The following is an 18,013-nucleotide window of genomic DNA, read 5'->3' on the forward strand; positions in this document are numbered from 1 at the left end:
ATCATAAGAAAACACATTTTCCAACTTTAGATTTATCTTTACAAATGATTTCTTTATAAACCAACTATGGTTGACTAGTTATGGTTTTGAAATTATGTATTATCAAAAAAAACAATTTTTTTTTTCTACACAAAAATCATTCTGACATAAAAAAATCAAATACTTTAAAACAAATGAAAATTTTAGTACAAAAATTATTTTACTCGGACAATGAGGGTTAAGAAAAAAGTTAAAACTGTTTTAAAATGGTTTTAAAAACATACAAAATTTCAAAATAAAAGTTCAACAAACTACAGCATAAAAGAATATATTTTGTTTTTAGGAAAATAAAAAAATGGTTTTACAACTTAGTTGGGTGAAAAATTGGGTTGTGAGGTAAATCACTTTAAAGAATAACTTGGTGAATAGAAAATAAAGCAATGTGTTATACATAGTTGAATATAGCCTGATTTATTCTTTTCAAAGTATAGTTCTTTTTAACAATATATAACTCTAAGTTTAATTTTCTACTTACCAAAAATGTGTACTACAGCTTGTCAGCAAGTTTAATTCTATATGGTTTTTACAATTTGTTTACAAGCTAAAGTATATGTCGCGTGCTATGGGTTTTTGTTTGTAGGGCTAGATCAAGCCAAATTATTTTCTAGGAAGAGTAGAACTGAACTACAAACAATAACGAATGAAAATACTACTGTATATCATAAAAGAAAAAACAAACTTAAACAAGTTAACATAAGAAAGCTAATAAGTTAAAATTAATAAAAAAAAAATTTAAAAAATTTTAAGAATAATATAAGTTTAGAATACTTAAGTTTTTTTAATAATTTTAAAGTTTCAAAATAAGAGCTTGCATTCTAAATCAAAACTAAAAAACGTTCTTTTATAAAAACTTATAAACTTATAAAAAACATTTGTTTTAACTTAATTTAAATTTACTGTAACTTCTGAAAACTTAAAAATTTAATTACTAAAACAGCTGTATGTAGTTATTTGAGTCATGTAAAAATTTTTTTTGCTTTACTTGGTAAAAGTTTACTACTTTATATCAAAGTAACCTTGTCTAATACGTTAACCTAATATTTAGTCAACTAAAGGTAATTAGGTTTGTTGCAAAAAAGTATCTGAAAAAAGAAAAAAATAGTTATGATAAAACTACATATAGAACTACGTGAAGATATAAACTTGTTTATCTTGTAGACATCCTTGAAGCATTTTCTCTAAGAAATTTTTTGTAGTCCAAGCTTCCACTGATATCTTTGTCATAATTAGTTAAAACCTTGTAAACTTCATCGTCGTCAAGTACAACTGTTTTATTAATAATTTTTTTTATATATGTTTTTAGTTGGATAAACTATAACCTAATGGACTTAAAAGTTCAATAAAATTTATTTTAAGCTTTAGTACAGTTCAAATTTCATAAAAAGTTAAAGCATTTAAAAAAGCTGTTTAAAAAAAACATATTAGATCAACTTTTTTAAGTGGGAATTAATGTAAATTTATCCCCAAAATGTTGTACGTTATAAATATAAAAGTTTAAAAGCTAATTTAAATATCCCTTACCATTGCAAAGTTTTAATACACTTTTAAATTCAGGTAATGTGAGTTTGCCAGTTGTGTCAGAGTCCATTTTTTGGAAGGCCCTTTTTAGTGTTTTCCAATCTCCGCGTAGCTTTTATTTATATTCTACTTATCTTAAATAGTGATGAAACTTTATTTTGATCAAACTACAGCTCGAAAACTTAAACAATTTCAATGTGTAAAAGTGTTACACTTTATACAAATCTCGTTAAAAAGTATAAAATCCAGATCGTATTTTGAAAAACTTAACAAGATACTTAAAGATAAATTTAATATACTAAAAGTATACATTTTTATTTTTATCGTATTTACTTGGCTTTTTAGTTTCTTAGTTACGTTTTCTAGGTCTTTGCTTGTATCTATGCGATCTTTTTCTGTATCTGGTAAACCATTGTTTTGTTCCAATACTTTGTTGAACATATTTTGTCCATTAGGAGCAAATTTCATCGCGAATGGTCGCAAAAACTCTAAGTAGGACACTCTAAATAAATTATTTCTTAAAAATTTAGAAATATTATAGTTATATAGTTTATTGAACGACAAAAAAAAAAGCTCAAAATATTTGGTTCTAAGACCAGGTGCACGAAAAAACCTTTCGGTTATCGAGTCGCACACCACGGATACCTTTTAACGTCTTGTCCAGGACATAAATAAGTAGCTTTGAAATTTTAATTTTTATTAAAAACAACTCATAACTTGTAGCAATTACTTATTTAGAGCTGAATCAAAAATCAAAAGTAATTTTTGTTATAATTATTAGTATAAAGCTTAATAATTTAAAGTATTTCGAAATTGAATTCAGTAAAAATTTAGTTAGATCTAAACAATCTTCAATATTATCGAACTTGGTTTTTACATTGTTTTACATAAGTTAAGTTGTAGAAACACAGTAATTAAATAAAACAAACTTACAAGCACAATTCAAAGTAGTAATTTAATTTTAAAAATTGCTAACGACAATTAACTTGAAGAAAAAGAAGGAAATAATTGTTTTATAAAATTAAAAAAATCATAATTAATTAAAAAAAATTATATGACGTTAAAATTTTAGTACCTGTTATCTTTTTTAACTTCATACTTTTTTACAATCGCTTCAATTTCTTTCTCCGTAAGCTGGTCGCAAAGCTCACTAAGCACGTTTGTAAATTCTTTCTTTTTTACAAGCCCAGTTAGTAAAGGGTCCATTTTGATAAAGTTTTTTCGCAAGTCTTCCCACATAATTTCTATCTAAAATGATCAAATATATTTACACTTAAAACAATACATACCGTATAAAAACTTTATATATATTTTTTCGATATAGATATATAGTTTTAAACGAAATATTATTATAACGAAACATTAATGTATTGGTAGAATAAGTAGTTATGTCGCTTTTAACAACCTACTAACTATTTTTTTTTCAAAATCATTTAGCTCTAAATAAAAAATAATTTAAGTTATTTCAATCTATGACAAGTTTTACTACTTATATATTCAAAATCAAATCAGTCAATTCAAAAGTTTTCTGTTAAACTGTTTTAGTTAACAAAACTTTTGTTTTCATTTTCTTGTCCTTTTATCAACGCTGTTTAGTCGGAAAGCGGGTAATAGCATTAAGAAGATCAAAAAACTTGTATTTTATTTGTTTGAAAGCATCTAATTTAGCACAGCAGTTGAAAGTTTAAAGCAAAAGTAGACAATATTAAAGTAGTTGTTTTCTGATTTTCTTCTTAGTCCTTAACGATTTGTTTTACATAAACTTGTGAACTAGAGTTGGGGACTTTTCAAGTCGGTGGGTCATGTTTAGTATTAATTATTTTCATTGGCTAGCTGGTACTATACAGTAAACTTGAAGAATTATATTACAATATCATATGAAGAAAACTTAGAGTAAATTGATCATTTTATAAAAACTACTGTGTAGTGTGTACTGAAAATCAAAATAATAGCACGTTTGAAAAAAAAGTTATGAATATTTGATTTGCGGAAGTCATTTTAAGTAGTGATCTACCGGACCCAGGATCCGGCTATTTTTTGCTTTGATCCTAGCTGAGATTTGGCCGGACCCGTGTCCAGTTAGTTTGGAAAGACTTTGTTTTCCGCGATTAGCTTCTTTTAGTTATATATACTTATATTATTGTGTTTTGAACATCAAGGGAAACAGACTAATTAAGTAATTCAATTAATATTGTTTATTGAACGATAAAAAATAGCGCTCAAAAAGTTTGGTCTAAGGACCTGGTGTACAAAGGTACCTTTCGGTTATCGAGTCGTACACCATTATTTGTTGTAAACTTACAGGTACATACATCCATTAGAGTAAAAAGAGTGAATTGTTAATTTAAAGTTTGTTGCAGATTAGATTCTTCTACTGACTCTACAACTTAGTTTTATCTATAAACTTAAGCTATTTTCTTTTGTTAATATAAAACATAAATTAAAACTTTGATGTGTTTCTATTTGTTAAAAGTCTTTACAATTTTAATTCAACTATTTTATTCTCGTTTGATTATATTAAATAATGTAAAAGCTCTACAAATACAGCTCATTTAATATTTGGTTACTAAAACTTCAAGAGGCAGCAATAGTTCAACAAAGTTTTAGATGCGACAATGCATTTAACACGAAGGCTGGTAAGTTAAATCGCTTAAAATCGTCTTCAGTACCCTGTTTCATTCACACGCTTCAACTGATAACTAAAGATTCACTATTTTCAGAATATAGCATAAGTGTGTTAATAGCCAAGGCGCATCAAACTGTTGACCACTTTGGTCATTTTTCTACAGCGTGCGAGAAACAAAAAAAAAAGGTCACTTTAGGTTCATCAGTGTCAATGCAAAAAGCCTTGCTACTTGTGCAGAATGTTGAAAACAAGGTGGAACTCAACCTTTCTTATGCTGAAAAGATTAGAAAAACTTTAAAAATATTTCCAGAACTACATGGCTAACAACAAGTTTAGTCCCGAAAATTGTTTTACAGCTGATATAATGGAAACTTGTTAGCCTCCTTAATGAACTGCTTGAACCCTTTTACATAGTAACGCAGCAGTGTAGCAAAAACAACGCATTGCTATCAAGTGTAATCCCGCATGTAGCAGTACTAAAAAAGTTTTTTAATCATAAAGCTTAAAGTCCACCAGGTCAAAATAGTTCTACAACCTTAGCAACCTTGGCAGAAAATATAAAAGAAGCGTTCAAAAGAAGGTTTTACACTACTAATAACAGCACACGAATAAACCTTCAAGATAACGACTTGTTTTTACTCACAACAGCTGTTGATTCACGGTGTCGACTTAAATTTTTCCCTTCTAGTTTCAAACAAAAAGTTGTACGGCTACTGAAACCAGAAGCAAAAAATCAAAGTTGTCGTGAGACTGGTCAAATAGGTCAAGTTTTTATGCAAGGTTTACAAGAAGGTATCTTTCGGCACTACTATCTTCTGTTTATTCTTAAAGTTTATTTTCAGAAGCTGGTAACTTGTACGAACAAAAGCGAAATCGATTGCTTCCAAAAACTGGTGAAATCCTTTTAAAAATTGGTAAAAAACATAATTACTTGAAAAAACAAGAGTAGGTTTCTTTGTAGCTTAATGGCGCTGATATGAGTATATGTTATTTTCTAAACTACTTACATTTATATTTGTAAACATAAACAAATCTAAAGAAGTTATTTTTCACCTTATAGTACGAACTTTAATAAATAAAAATTTAATGTAAAACTTAAGATAATTAAAGTAAATAAATTTCATTATTTTTAAAGTATTGTTACATTTAATTTCTTTGTCTTTTACGTCATAGAAGCCACAAAATTCAAGTTTAGTCGTCTAAGTAGCTTGAAATTTAACATTTAAACTAAGACTTGATACAAGTAGATTTTTTTAACTAAGTATGTGCATTAAACAATTTTTACTAATTAATGGTATTATAATAATTGAGTTTTATAAGTTAGTTCTCTATTGAAACTACATAAGACTTAAAACATTTAGGGTACAGGTCCGGCCGGAGCTTAATTAAAAAAAAGATCTAGACCCGGTAGATCACTATTTTTAAGCTAAAAAGTACGTCTCGGACTGAAGATTGCTCATCCTAATTGCAAACCAATAATTTGAAACAACAAAAGTGATAAAATTGTAGTCTCTTTATAATAAAATACTGTGTTTTGTTGGTTTAAGAATATAAAAATTGATAAATTGATTTTAAAACTAATCGTAGAAGTATATTTAGTTTTAAGTCTTTTTATTGATTATAATTCTTGTTTAATGTAAAAATAAATCGATATAAATTTAAAAAACTTAGATACCGAAAAATAAATCAAGTCAGCGAATTTAAAATAATCCAGTTAAAATGTCATTTTAGCATTAAAGTCTTTATTTTTGTTACCACAAAGGTTAAATTAAAAACTGTATTTGAAGTATCATTAACTTACTTAGTTACATAACAGCTATATAAGAATAAATGTTTAAATTGTAAGTTAGATTTAAACGTAGAACGACGTGGTCTAGGCATTATTTTTTACAGCAAAGTTAACCGATTTCGGATAGTAAAAGTGAGCCACAAGAAGAATAATACTTTGGTAGGCAGGTAATCAGTTTGACAACCTTACCTTCAAGGGTAAGCATAAAATATAGTCACTAATGACTGTTGCTTCACTATTCTCACTATTTGAAAATCAAACTTTACTAAACTAAACATCGTTAATAAATGTATTTAGAATTATACTTTTTTGATTGATAGATAAATTATTTATTGATATATCGTGTAACCTTTTGACTGAATGTTTAAGTAGTCTGTATAATATCAATAATAGCAATATCATTGTATTTAAACTATACTAAACTAAAGTTTTCTCATTGATCTTTAAAAAGTAGAAGTGTTTATTAGAAGAAAGTTCATTTGTTTTATTTAAACTTAATATCTTTAAAGTGTATATAAATCAATTGTCAATATGCAACCACTTTTGTAGTTACTAATAACTTTTGCGTTTACTAATAAGATAAGTCTTTGATATGAAGTTAAACAAAATCAAAATTTCTAAACAAAAGAAATATTAATAAAAAACACTGTTTACTTTCGATCTGAGGTTATCTTCAAGCATGATAATTGCATTATTCAGTTTTCTACTTCTCATCATCAGATCATTGTCTCCAATTTGTGGAGGAGCCAACTTGGCGTTCGGATATGCTGCTGACCTTACAAAAACTTCAAAGTAATTGATAACGTAAACCATAATATTTGTTTAATTGAGTTAAAAAAGAAATAGCCATTCAAAGAGTATTTAGTTCCTTTAATGATATGATTAATATTTTGTTTTTAAATAATAATAAGTCTTTTAAGATGAACTGAAAGTTTATTACAAAAAAAAACACATTTAAAAATATACTAAGTTTTATTTAGTAGCAGCTAAATGTGTTTTCAAACTAACTTCAAGGAATAACCGTAGTGTCGAATAAAATAGTAAAAATCTAAGGTGTTGTTTTTGTTTGTAATGAATTCTTTCCATATTCTTTTGATATCGTCTATAGTAAATTGTTCTTTTACGTTCATTCTATTAAAAAGTTACATTTTGTTAAAATAAAGTATTAAAAGTTTGTTTTTACTTATTGAGAGTACAAAAATTTTAGAACCACTATGATGATAAAATTATTTTATATTTGATGATTTATGAAGAAAGATATAATTAAAACAAGAACACTTTTTTAACAGGTAAAACAAAAATGTTTAACTACCATTGAAATAAAATAAGTAGGTTTAAGTATAAATACTTTAATTGTGTATATTTCAAATACTTAATAAATTAAAAATAATTAGGATAAAATTAAAATATACATTTTTTTGTTTTTCAGTGTGGTTTATTTATATGCAACAAATGATAAAAATTTTAAACCTTGTACAGTTTTTGTCTAAAGTTAAGTTCATTTTGAATTAATTTGAGTCTTATATTTTCTTTTATACAACGCTTAAACTAAACTTAGGTTATGTATAAGCTTTAAGACATACTCTGATTTAGATAAACTATGTCTTATACTATTTATTTTGTGCTAATTATACATTGGTTAGTATTGTAAAAACTGTTTTGTGGATTGCAAGGTTATAAAAAGTCTAGGTGAACTAATTCGAAACTTTTTAAACAATTTATTTTCGTAGTTTCAAATAAAAGTATTTTTATCATTGTGATTTTAATTAGAATTAGTAAACTGTAGGCTATTAAGTTATAACCTGTTTAAAAGTTTGTGAAGCATTTCTGGAGTGAGTTTTCCACTGTTGATCTCGTCTAAATCTCTAAATTCTTCTTCAAGTTTTTTCAAATTTGTACGAACTAAATTTTTTAGTACTACATGAAGCTCATTTTCAAACTTCCTGTAATTAATATTTAATTTAGTTTATTTTTAACTTTGTTCAAGTTAGAATCTTACTTTTCATTTTCATCTTTTTTAGTCTCTGGGATTTCGCAAACAGTTGAGTTTTCGTCCCAAAGACTTTTTGCATCTTTCCTAAATAATTTTTTACCTAATGTTCAGAAAAATCTTTAAGTGTATTTGTATACGAAACTAGAAAAATATTGATATAAGAAGAAAAAAACTTATAAAATCTAAAACTCAAACCTGGTGTCAAATTGTGACATAAATTTAGCGTAATAAACTTGTCCTTCTTCATTTTGTGGCAAGTTTTCAACAAAACTTTTAAATTCAGTGTCTTTTATTTCGAGATTAAATCTATAAAATTTAAGTGTTAAAACTAAAAATTGAAATAAATACCTTTGAAAAAAATTTAATAAAAGTATACAATTTGAACTTTAGTACGTAAAGTTTTATGGATTTAATTTATCTATACTTTCGTTAAGTGTAACACAACTTTTTTTTCTAAAATAAATGTTTAAAGGTCCTGCAAAAGCCAGATCGTTATTTTTTATTAAACAAACTTTTCCAATATTTTAAAGGTTTTGTTTTTAGAGCGAGAGACGGTTTGGCCTACTTTTGAAGACAAGTTAAACGATTGTTTTTAAAAACTTTGTATGTTAGTTAACATATCAAATACAATACAACAACATACAACCATCTACAATTTTCCGTGGAGAGCTTCTATGTTTTTACAATTACTTGATAAATAAAAATGAATTATCTATTTTGTGAATTATATGCTACTACTAAGTTTTGTTGCTTTTTTAGCACAATTTTTGTGAGACAATTCTTTTAAAATATAACTACTTTGTTCTTTTTTATCAACTCCAAATTGAGCCTAAAGTCAATGCTTCTGCTTTTTAAGTTACAAACATACTTTAAACGCTCAATATAATTTTTCTATATGCAGCATTAACTTTAAAAAGTATATATTTACTTGAATACTGAACTAAGTTGAGCACAGCATGATATATGATTCTGTCTCATGTTAAGAGTAATTTGTAGCCTTTTAGACAGTATTCATAAAACGGTACTTGTTTTTTAATATGTATTGTAACACTATCCGCTAGGCAGTGCTATCGAGTCTGATAAACTGTTTAGTAGTTAGACTTAAAAGAAGCGTAAGAATTGCCTTATATTAGCGTAGATGCGTTTATAGTTCGTTAAAAACGTGATTGTGAAGTATTTATATTAAATTAATACTTTTACAGTGTTTTACTACATTTTTATTAAATATTACAGTAGTCATTATTTTTACTTCTGTTTTCTATTTTAATAAATAAGCAAGTCTGAAGTTTATTATAAACATTAACCTCTAATTTCAGTTTGTGTTTGAATAAAATAGGCTCGAAAGAAGTTACTTTTAATAGCAAAATAAGTTCTGATATTCCTACTAACCCAAGTAAGGGGTTATTATTAAATTAAACACTTTAAAAATTCTTCAGTTTAGACCATCGTTGCAAAACCATTTAGCAATTAAAATGAAAATGAAGAGAAATATGCGACTGATTGAGTCATAGAAGTCTGCGGCGCTTCCTGAACCTAGCATGTACGTCCGATGGTTTCAACATACATCAACAAAACATTAAGCGTTAGTTTTCCGATTGTAACATTTCAATAATTGAATATTTTTTCAGGAAAAAACAATAAAACTTGAGCTTACTATTGTTTTGCCGTTTATACGGGTTCTTAAAGCAATGAGAATGTAGTTTTAGAATTTAGTAGGTTACGACTGTGACTTGGACGATTGATGTCAAGTATAAATCAATTAAAAATTAGTTTTTTTAAAATGTATTAGCATTAGAAGACAGCTTTATGTTTAAACATAGAAGAGTTAATAAAAGTAGTTCTGCTACAACTTAATTGCGTTCAAGCACTCTTCTATCAAACAAGCTAAAACAACATTAAACTACAAGTTAGTTTTTATTTTTTATTTTTTCACTTTTTGTATGTATATATATTTTTTGAAGAAGCCAAATAAGTTTTTTTTTCCAATATAAAAAATACTATATATTTTAAAAAACAACAAACTTTATTTTTTATTTTTTTTATTTGACAGATACTTTTTGCACATTTATTACATAATTTTTTAAATAAAATATTTTATTCTTTCAAGACTTTATTGTGCAAACTAAGTTTCGGTCGATGACTTCGCCAGTGCTTACATAAAAGATCTAGAAAGATATTAGTTTGCCTAATAAAGTTTTGAAAAAATACATTATGTTATTTCTCCTCTAGAAGTAGAGATCTTTTTATTTGTTAACAAAAAATTAAAATATATAATATTAATCATCTACTTTTGAGACAAACTTGCTTTCAAGAGCTGCACGTAACTCTTGTGGTGAAATAACGTCGCTATTGTTTTTATCAAGCTTGTTAAACATTCCTAACAATGACAAAAAATCACATTGCAACATCGTAAGCAACTTTGCTTCGACGGCCGTAATGGTTGACATCACACTTTCTGATCTAACACTTCGGTTTAATCTTTAGTAAAACGATAAATTGAAACAGTTGTTTTTAAAAAACATTAAGAGAAATAATCAAATTATTAAATATTTTACTTTAAAATTTGAAAATCTTTGATCTGTTAGAAACATATTTTCTGAAAATTTTGTTTTTTTATAGCTCGTTTACGATCTAAAACAAATATTTTTACAACAATAAAACTTGTGACAAATGTAACTATTATAATACTAAAAAATCTGTAAATAGTAATTTAGCACTGAAAAAACACCTGTGTTCCTTATTTTTCAGAACATTATGTGCTATGCCATTTTCACTTCTATCTTGAAAACGATTTAAAAATGTAATGTAGTTTATATCACCTCTAATTGGCATACTGCATCTAGCTAGAAATAAGCTCAGTGAGTCTTCATCTCGAAGAAAAAGACCAAACTGAGCTAAAATTTTACGAAAAACATCATGTGATACCTGTTAAATATATAACAAACTTAATTTTAAAAACAACTAATTATTGCATTTTAATTTTTTCAAGACTTTAATTAGTAAACTAAGTTAAGGGTCAAAGACCTCGTCAGTACTTTGACCGAAACTTTGTTTACTAATTAAAGTTTTGAAAGAAAAAACTGTATAAATTCTCCTCCAGAAGTAGAGATCTTCTTATATCGTTTCTAATAAATCAAATTATATAATTTAATTAATTGTTTTAAATGCAATATGTTAGTAATTATAAAGTTATGTCAATTGATGTCTGAACAGTTTTGTTGACAAGTTTCCAGGCTTTGTATCTATATTATATCGATAACTAAACCTTATTTTATTGTATGATAAAACTAGGAGAAAAAAATGTATATTTTTCTTTTTGCTTATAGATATACTATAACGACTAGTTGTATTATAAAACTTACAGTTCCATTATTTTTAGAATCTTCTCGTTTAAATTCAAGTTTTAAAGCTTCGAAGCCTTCTCTAAGTTTTAATTTTAACCACTTTTCAATATTAATTGATAAGTTTCTTTTTATTTCTAGGGGTTTTAATTCTCTTGCTCCTAAAGTAGAGAAAATAAGTCATTGTTGTTATGCTTTAGTTACTAAAATATTGGAAGGTAATAAATATAATTTAGGTCAATAAAACTTACTTATTTAATTTTTTTAATAATTAAGCTAACGATCTAACATTTAATTTTTTAATACTTTACTTTAAATGTTTGATTTTTATATTGCTAATTAATCAAAATACATTAAAAAATACAAGACCTCCAGCAGAGCTAATACTTTTTGCATCGTGTTCGGACCACCGGGATACTGGATCGATCCAATTTTGAAATTTACTAGGTGAAGACGGATCATAATAATCACATATGTCTTGAAATGCTATCGATCGTTTCTTATCCAGTTTCATTCTTTAAAAATGAGATTATTTTGTTTTTTATGTGATTTAGCTTTTAATCACTTACTGTTATAAAAATATTACTAAAATTACCAATATGTCAAATGTTGTATAAATAAAACATTTGCACAGCTTTATTCTGAAGCAGAGGTCGGTAATCCTTTATAGAAACGAGCCAGACTTACTGAAAAATTCTTTGCGGGACACGTTGCAGACAAAAATAATTTTGAATTTTTTAAATAAAAAAACATATATGATTATACAACCGGAAATTTATAACAAAATTCTACAATAACGCACAGCATAGTTTACTCACAAGAAAAAAATGATCAACGTAAACATCGGCGAAAGTCTACAAAGCCTAAGCCCGGACTTTCGTATGCCGTGAGAAAAGTTCAAGTTTAATATAAGGTTTTACCATACAAATTCGATCATCAGACCATTAGGCTTAGGCTTTGTAGACTTTAGCCTATGTTTTTATTTTAGGACTGATGATCAAATTGTTATAATCAAACCTTATGTAAAACAAGCAAAAAATATATCTAAATGATTATTATAAAAAACCTTAATTTTTTTTTTGCATTAGTTAAGTTTTTAACAAGCACGTCGCGAGCCATAGAACAAAAATTATTAGTCTAAATCTAATTGGTTACATGAAAACTCAAATTCCGACAACTCAAATTCTTAAAAATAGTGTTTGATAGGCTATATATTAAAAAGTGATAAGTATTATGTTTTATATAAAAAAGCGGTTGTAGATTTATTAAATAAAATTATAATAGTGAAAAAAACGAAAAAGTAAAATTATTAAAAATGAAATTTAAAATTATTAAAAATAAGTACATTTCAAAACTTTAAATAAGTACAGATTTATTAAAATATTCAAAACTTTGCAAAATAAAAAAATGGTGAGTAGGTATTAATTATACCTAGATACAGTTTTTCATTTATTTTAAATAAATTATATTTTATAAGTTATGGACTTTTATGAAAAATTTTAAGAATTTGAATTATCAGATTTGAATTTTCAAAATTGTCGTTCCCATTTTATCCATTAGTGTTTAAGCTAAAAACGGCGGCAAGTGCTATTTACGTGTGCTAATAAAATGTACTATAGTTATAAACTTAAAATTCAATTTAGTTGATTTGGTAACCACATCAACTTCATTTGCTGTAATTACAGCATAACAGTTTTTTAAAATTCATTATTTAAATCAATACGTTTTTGAGTTTTTTTTTTCAGAAATTTATTAAACTTTGTTTTCAGTTAAAAAAGGTTTACAGAAAACACTACAATGTAATCAAATCAATAAGTTCGTTAAGTTGTAATGAACTCAAGTTGTGTTAACTAAAAGCTATAACTGATAAATCTATCATGTACTGTACATTGTATTAGTACAAAGAGCGTAAAGTACCATCGGTAAGTATTATCATTACAGTTAGAAATTATTCACAAACTAAAACATATCATACAAGTTTTTAGCGTTTTTTCTTAAGTTATATTAAAAACTTCATTTAATTTTAGTATCCAACTAAAGTATTTGCTTACTGTTAAAAGAGTTTTAATATGTAATAAAGATAATCTTAAATAAGATAATTAGCTACACTAGTTTAAATTTTTGAACTATGTTACAACTTTTTGTTTTAAGTAAAAGTTTCGATACACAACTAAACTAAGAAAATTATATCAAATTAAGTAAATAAAAATATAAATGTTTACCTTTTGAGTAAGTAATACATCTCTTTAGTAGAAATTTTTCTTCCTGTAAAAGAGCTAATGCAATGCCTAATAGCTCCTTTTTCTAACTTCCCTCTACCGGTAGAGTCATTATTTCTAAAAGCTTGCAAAAAAGTTGAAACACCATTTGCTAATGACAATTTTGAGCGTATGAGATTTTCGATCTGTGTTTACAAACTGTTTGCTAGAGGCCTAATTAATTTTTCTGTATTTATGATTTTAATCTTAATAATAGTTTAAAACTGTATAATTAAAATAAGTTATGTAAATAATAAAAATTAATCTAATTTTTCACAACCTGTCGAAAACATAATTTAAAAAAATTTTTAAAGCCGGTGTTATGTGATATACAATACTTCAGCCTGAAATAAAACACACTTAAAAAAAGTTTACAAAAAATTAAACTAAAATTAAACTTATACTGCAAAATTTAGATTATTGAGTCAGTGGTAAGAAGAAATCACTCTTAAGTATTGAGTTATATAAGCAACAGAGTAAAATTAATCATCAAAAACAGCTTAAATTGTTACAAATTATGTATTGTAAGTTTTATCTTAGTATATATTTTTATGTAAAAGTAGTAACTAAATTATTAATACTATATAAATCGTAACAGTTCTAAAAATCTCATTATTTTTTAAGAATATGAAGAACAATTTATATATATATAAATAAAAATAGAGCTCTTGTGTGCGACTTATTGATACTTACTACTACTAAGTTTAGAACTAATTAACTGCTTTTTAAGAATAACTTATAAACGTGTTTATAAAACAAAAAGTTTTAATATTCTCAAAATTTAGAGCTTCATATATGAAAAAATTAAGGATTTAGGTGAAAATGCTTTAATGGGGCACCTGGTGTAAATGAAAAGTTTAAAAACAAAATTTTGGTGCAAAAACATCTTATTCTCAAACTCGGCTATTCTATCCAAAAATTAGAAATTTAAGTATATTATATGGTATTTACTTTTATTAGTCTAAATTAGAAAAAAAAAGAATTTTTTTAAAGGAAAAGTTTAAACTTTGATTTCTTAAAAAAATCATAGATTTCTACAATACAACAACACTATTATTGTTAAATTTAGAATCGTCCTTTATTAAAGGCATATCTATTACCTATGCTTAATTTACTAATTTGGTATGTATAAGTTTAAGAAGTTTACTGAAAGCTCTAACAAAGTTTAGTCATTTTAGAATAAAATAAGAAATAATTTACACTTTTTCAAAAGTTTACTAGTTTTATAATATTAAAAAAATCTACTTAAAAAAATCGAAACATTTAATAACATAAAAAACAATAATCTAATACTTAAAAAAAAAATGCTAACATTTTCCACATCTAATCGGCATTGTGTGTTTGGCCTTGAAAACAAAGTAGAGCTGCTATAACTTGTATAAGGTCTGTTATTGTTGTTCAGATTGCTTTTTGGGTTTTCTAAAACGCAATTAATACTGTTAAAACTAAAATAAATTTTTTATAAAAAGTAGCGGTTAAAACTTTTAGTTCAATGTTTTTTTTGTTTAAATTTAATAATCAAAAAGATTTTAAAAACCAAAAAAAGAACATTTTAACACTTTTTTTTTATTATTAGAACTAATACAACTAAGAGTATTAAAGTCACTAAATGAAGCTTTGAAACGAAATAAAATTATTCTTCTTAATCAAAAGAGTTTTTATTATATTCCAGTGAACTTGTTTCACTAGGATCTTTTGTTTACAAACACTTAAATTTATATTTTGAGTAGTTAGAGTTTTTGTAATATTAATTTTTACGGTTATGATCCTAAATTAAACTATATGAATTAAATATTAACGTAAATGTTTTGAATTATTGACTTTAAAAAACTTTTATCATTGGTAACAAAAGTAATTAATTTAAGAGTACTAAATTAAAAGAGTCGATAACTAGAAATAAAAACAATGAAATGGTATCGAGACTTAAGATATAACAGGCTAGATGTTGTTTAATGAACTTAACACGTAAGACATAGTCATCCATTACTGTTTATTGAACGACAAAAGAAAAAATATGAAAAAGTTTGTTCTAAGGACATGGTGTACAAAAAAATCTTTAGACTATCGAGTCGTACGCCACATATTTTTACAATCTATTACGAGTTAATAAAAATTAATCTTCAAAGTTTAAAATTTTGAACTTCAAAAAAAAACAATCTACTAATAGATAAGTAACTATTTATTAAAAAAGTTTGTTAAAATGTAGCTTACTGATTTAAATAAAAATATCTAAAATTGTTACTATATTGCAATTAATTGCAGATTGATTGATTTAATTTTCACGCTTAAAATTCAAATAAATTTAGCTGCAAAATAAAGTCTCAATTACCATATCATTTTTACCACTGTTAAGTAAGTCTTAATTTATACCTAGCTCAGGAATGGCTTCGTTTAAAGAAGTTGAAATCAACGGCTTATTACAACTTTGTTCATCATCTTTACAAAGATTTTGTGGCAGTGGTGCACTCATTAAGGAGGACCTGCTACTCATTCTACTACTACCTTTCACTAAGATCGCATCTTGTGCTAATGGTCGGGAGAGTGGATGCTCAATTTTCGGAGTTATGCTCATTCTTGACATTTTTATTTTAATTTTTAATCCTAAACTTTATACGTATACAACAAATGTTAGTATGTTAAATGTTTGATATATATTAAAACAGTTCATTTCATTTGTTTCTGTATGGCTTTTAGATTGTTTAGAAGCTAAAACTTAAAACTATAAAACTAAGTATTTTATTGTTAATTGTTTTAGTTTTACGCATTATTTTGTTAACAAAATTTCTTGGTATCAACTGTCGTCGGATTTCTTTGCAAAAGTAAAAATACAAAAAGAAAATATAAATAGAAATATTATAAGTATAACTATTTTATTAAGATATTTATGACTTAGGTGATAAGCTAGTTTTACCTTAGCACAATAAAATATAAAGACACTAAAAATAAAGCGATTAAAACAATAAATTTTATCTTCAAGTTTAAAGCATTAATATAAATTATAACTGCATTTCAATAACTTAAGCATTCCCGTGTTGTTAAAATGTTTGCGTCTTTACTTCTTCAATTAAAAAAGAATCTATGTTTAACTAGGTGTTAAGACTAATTGTTTTTGCAAAGAAACTCAGTACTAAAAAATTTCAAAACTTAATATTAATAACATTTAATATTAATTAGTAAAAAAGTTAATTTAAAGAAAAAATATTAAGCATACTTTAATTGTGTATTAATTTAAACATTTGTTAAAATTATAGATCTTAAAAATGTTGGTAGTAAATTGTAATTAATACTGAACCTGCTGTTATTAGTATAAATATACAAAAAATAAAAATAAATACAAAAGTAATAAGTTTATTTAAAAATAATACCTCAAATTAAAATTTAATTGAAACGTCTTTCTTTTGTTTATTTAAGCTGTTCACTAATTTGTAATAAAAAAACAATACTTGTTTTATAAGTTAAGTTACAATTTTTTTTAGTCAAGTCATAAAAAGATACTCTTAAAATTCAAAACAAGTAAAAAACAAATTAAAAAATGAAAGAGAGTATGAAAACAAGGCTAGAAAAACAAAAAAAAATTCTCTACATATCTACAATTAGCACTTTGTATTTATTTTTCGTATTTGCTCGCATATAGCACGCCCTCTCAGTGACGAGATAGTTGCCATGACTCCATAAAGAAGTAGACAAACGCATTCAAATGACACTTGACAGGGTGTTATTGTAGTGCGAAGTAGAGAAGTTACAATACACGCATTCATCACCATCGAGAGAAACTTGTTTTTATATGAACATGGTATTTTTGTTTTGCAAACTTATTGTTAAGATTTGTTCAAGTGTTTAATAATAATTGATGCTTTAAGAGTTTGTTACAAACGATACTAAACGTTGTTACTAAAAAAAAAACTTTTGATCTTGTAGCAGCGTTTAAAATTCACTTAGTATAAAAAGATGAAAGAACACCAAAAATTAAAAAGACCAAAACTGTAAACTTAAAATTATTGAAACTAGTTCAGAATACTGTTTTAAAATAAATTTTAAAACAAACTAAAAGTAACATACATTTTGTGAAAATATTTTATTATTTTAATATTTTAATTGAATACCGAAAAACTATAAATTACAATATACATTATCGTCTAAAAGTTTGTTATAGTTTTTAAATACCATTTGCAGTTTAAGAAAAAGAACATAAAATAATCATTGTAGTTTTGTTACAAGCGAAACTTTTTGACATAATCTGTATAGCCTTTACAAATTAAAAACTAATTTTAAATAACGTACAGAGTTAAGAAATTTCAAAATGTGCTTAAGATATTACAACGTATACAATAAGAAACTTTTCTGAACAAAACACAAAGCTTTAGCATGTTTAATGTAAACAAAAGCTAAGTAAGTAAGTATGTGATAGTTAATAAACAGTTAAAGATATTGATTTTTCATTTGATGCAG

General features: G+C 25.5%; 1 protein-coding gene across 1 annotated transcript; it reads right to left on the reverse strand.

Moving 5' to 3' along the window:
- Positions 1-208: 208 nt before the first annotated feature.
- Positions 209-16,165, reverse strand: LOC145833875 (EF-hand calcium-binding domain-containing protein 6-like). Its single transcript, XM_082941111.1, has 16 exons — positions 15,935-16,165; positions 14,877-14,983; positions 13,529-13,710; positions 11,676-11,821; positions 11,328-11,467; positions 10,694-10,890; positions 10,267-10,443; positions 8,161-8,271; positions 7,972-8,049; positions 7,775-7,915; positions 6,981-7,103; positions 6,627-6,747; positions 2,633-2,805; positions 1,891-2,059; positions 1,561-1,669; positions 209-1,305 (listed from the first exon to the last, which is right to left on the reverse strand). Exons 1-16 carry the CDS (start codon positions 16,143-16,145, stop codon positions 1,187-1,189), a joined length of 2,304 nt encoding a protein of 767 aa, XP_082797237.1. The 5' UTR covers positions 16,146-16,165; the 3' UTR covers positions 209-1,186.
- Positions 16,166-18,013: the final 1,848 nt, after the last annotated feature.

This window comes from Thalia democratica, chromosome 4 (genome assembly GCF_965202585.1).
Source record: "Thalia democratica chromosome 4, ktThaDemo2.hap1.1, whole genome shotgun sequence".
In the NCBI taxonomy this organism is placed as follows: domain Eukaryota; kingdom Metazoa; phylum Chordata; class Thaliacea; order Salpida; family Salpidae; genus Thalia; species Thalia democratica.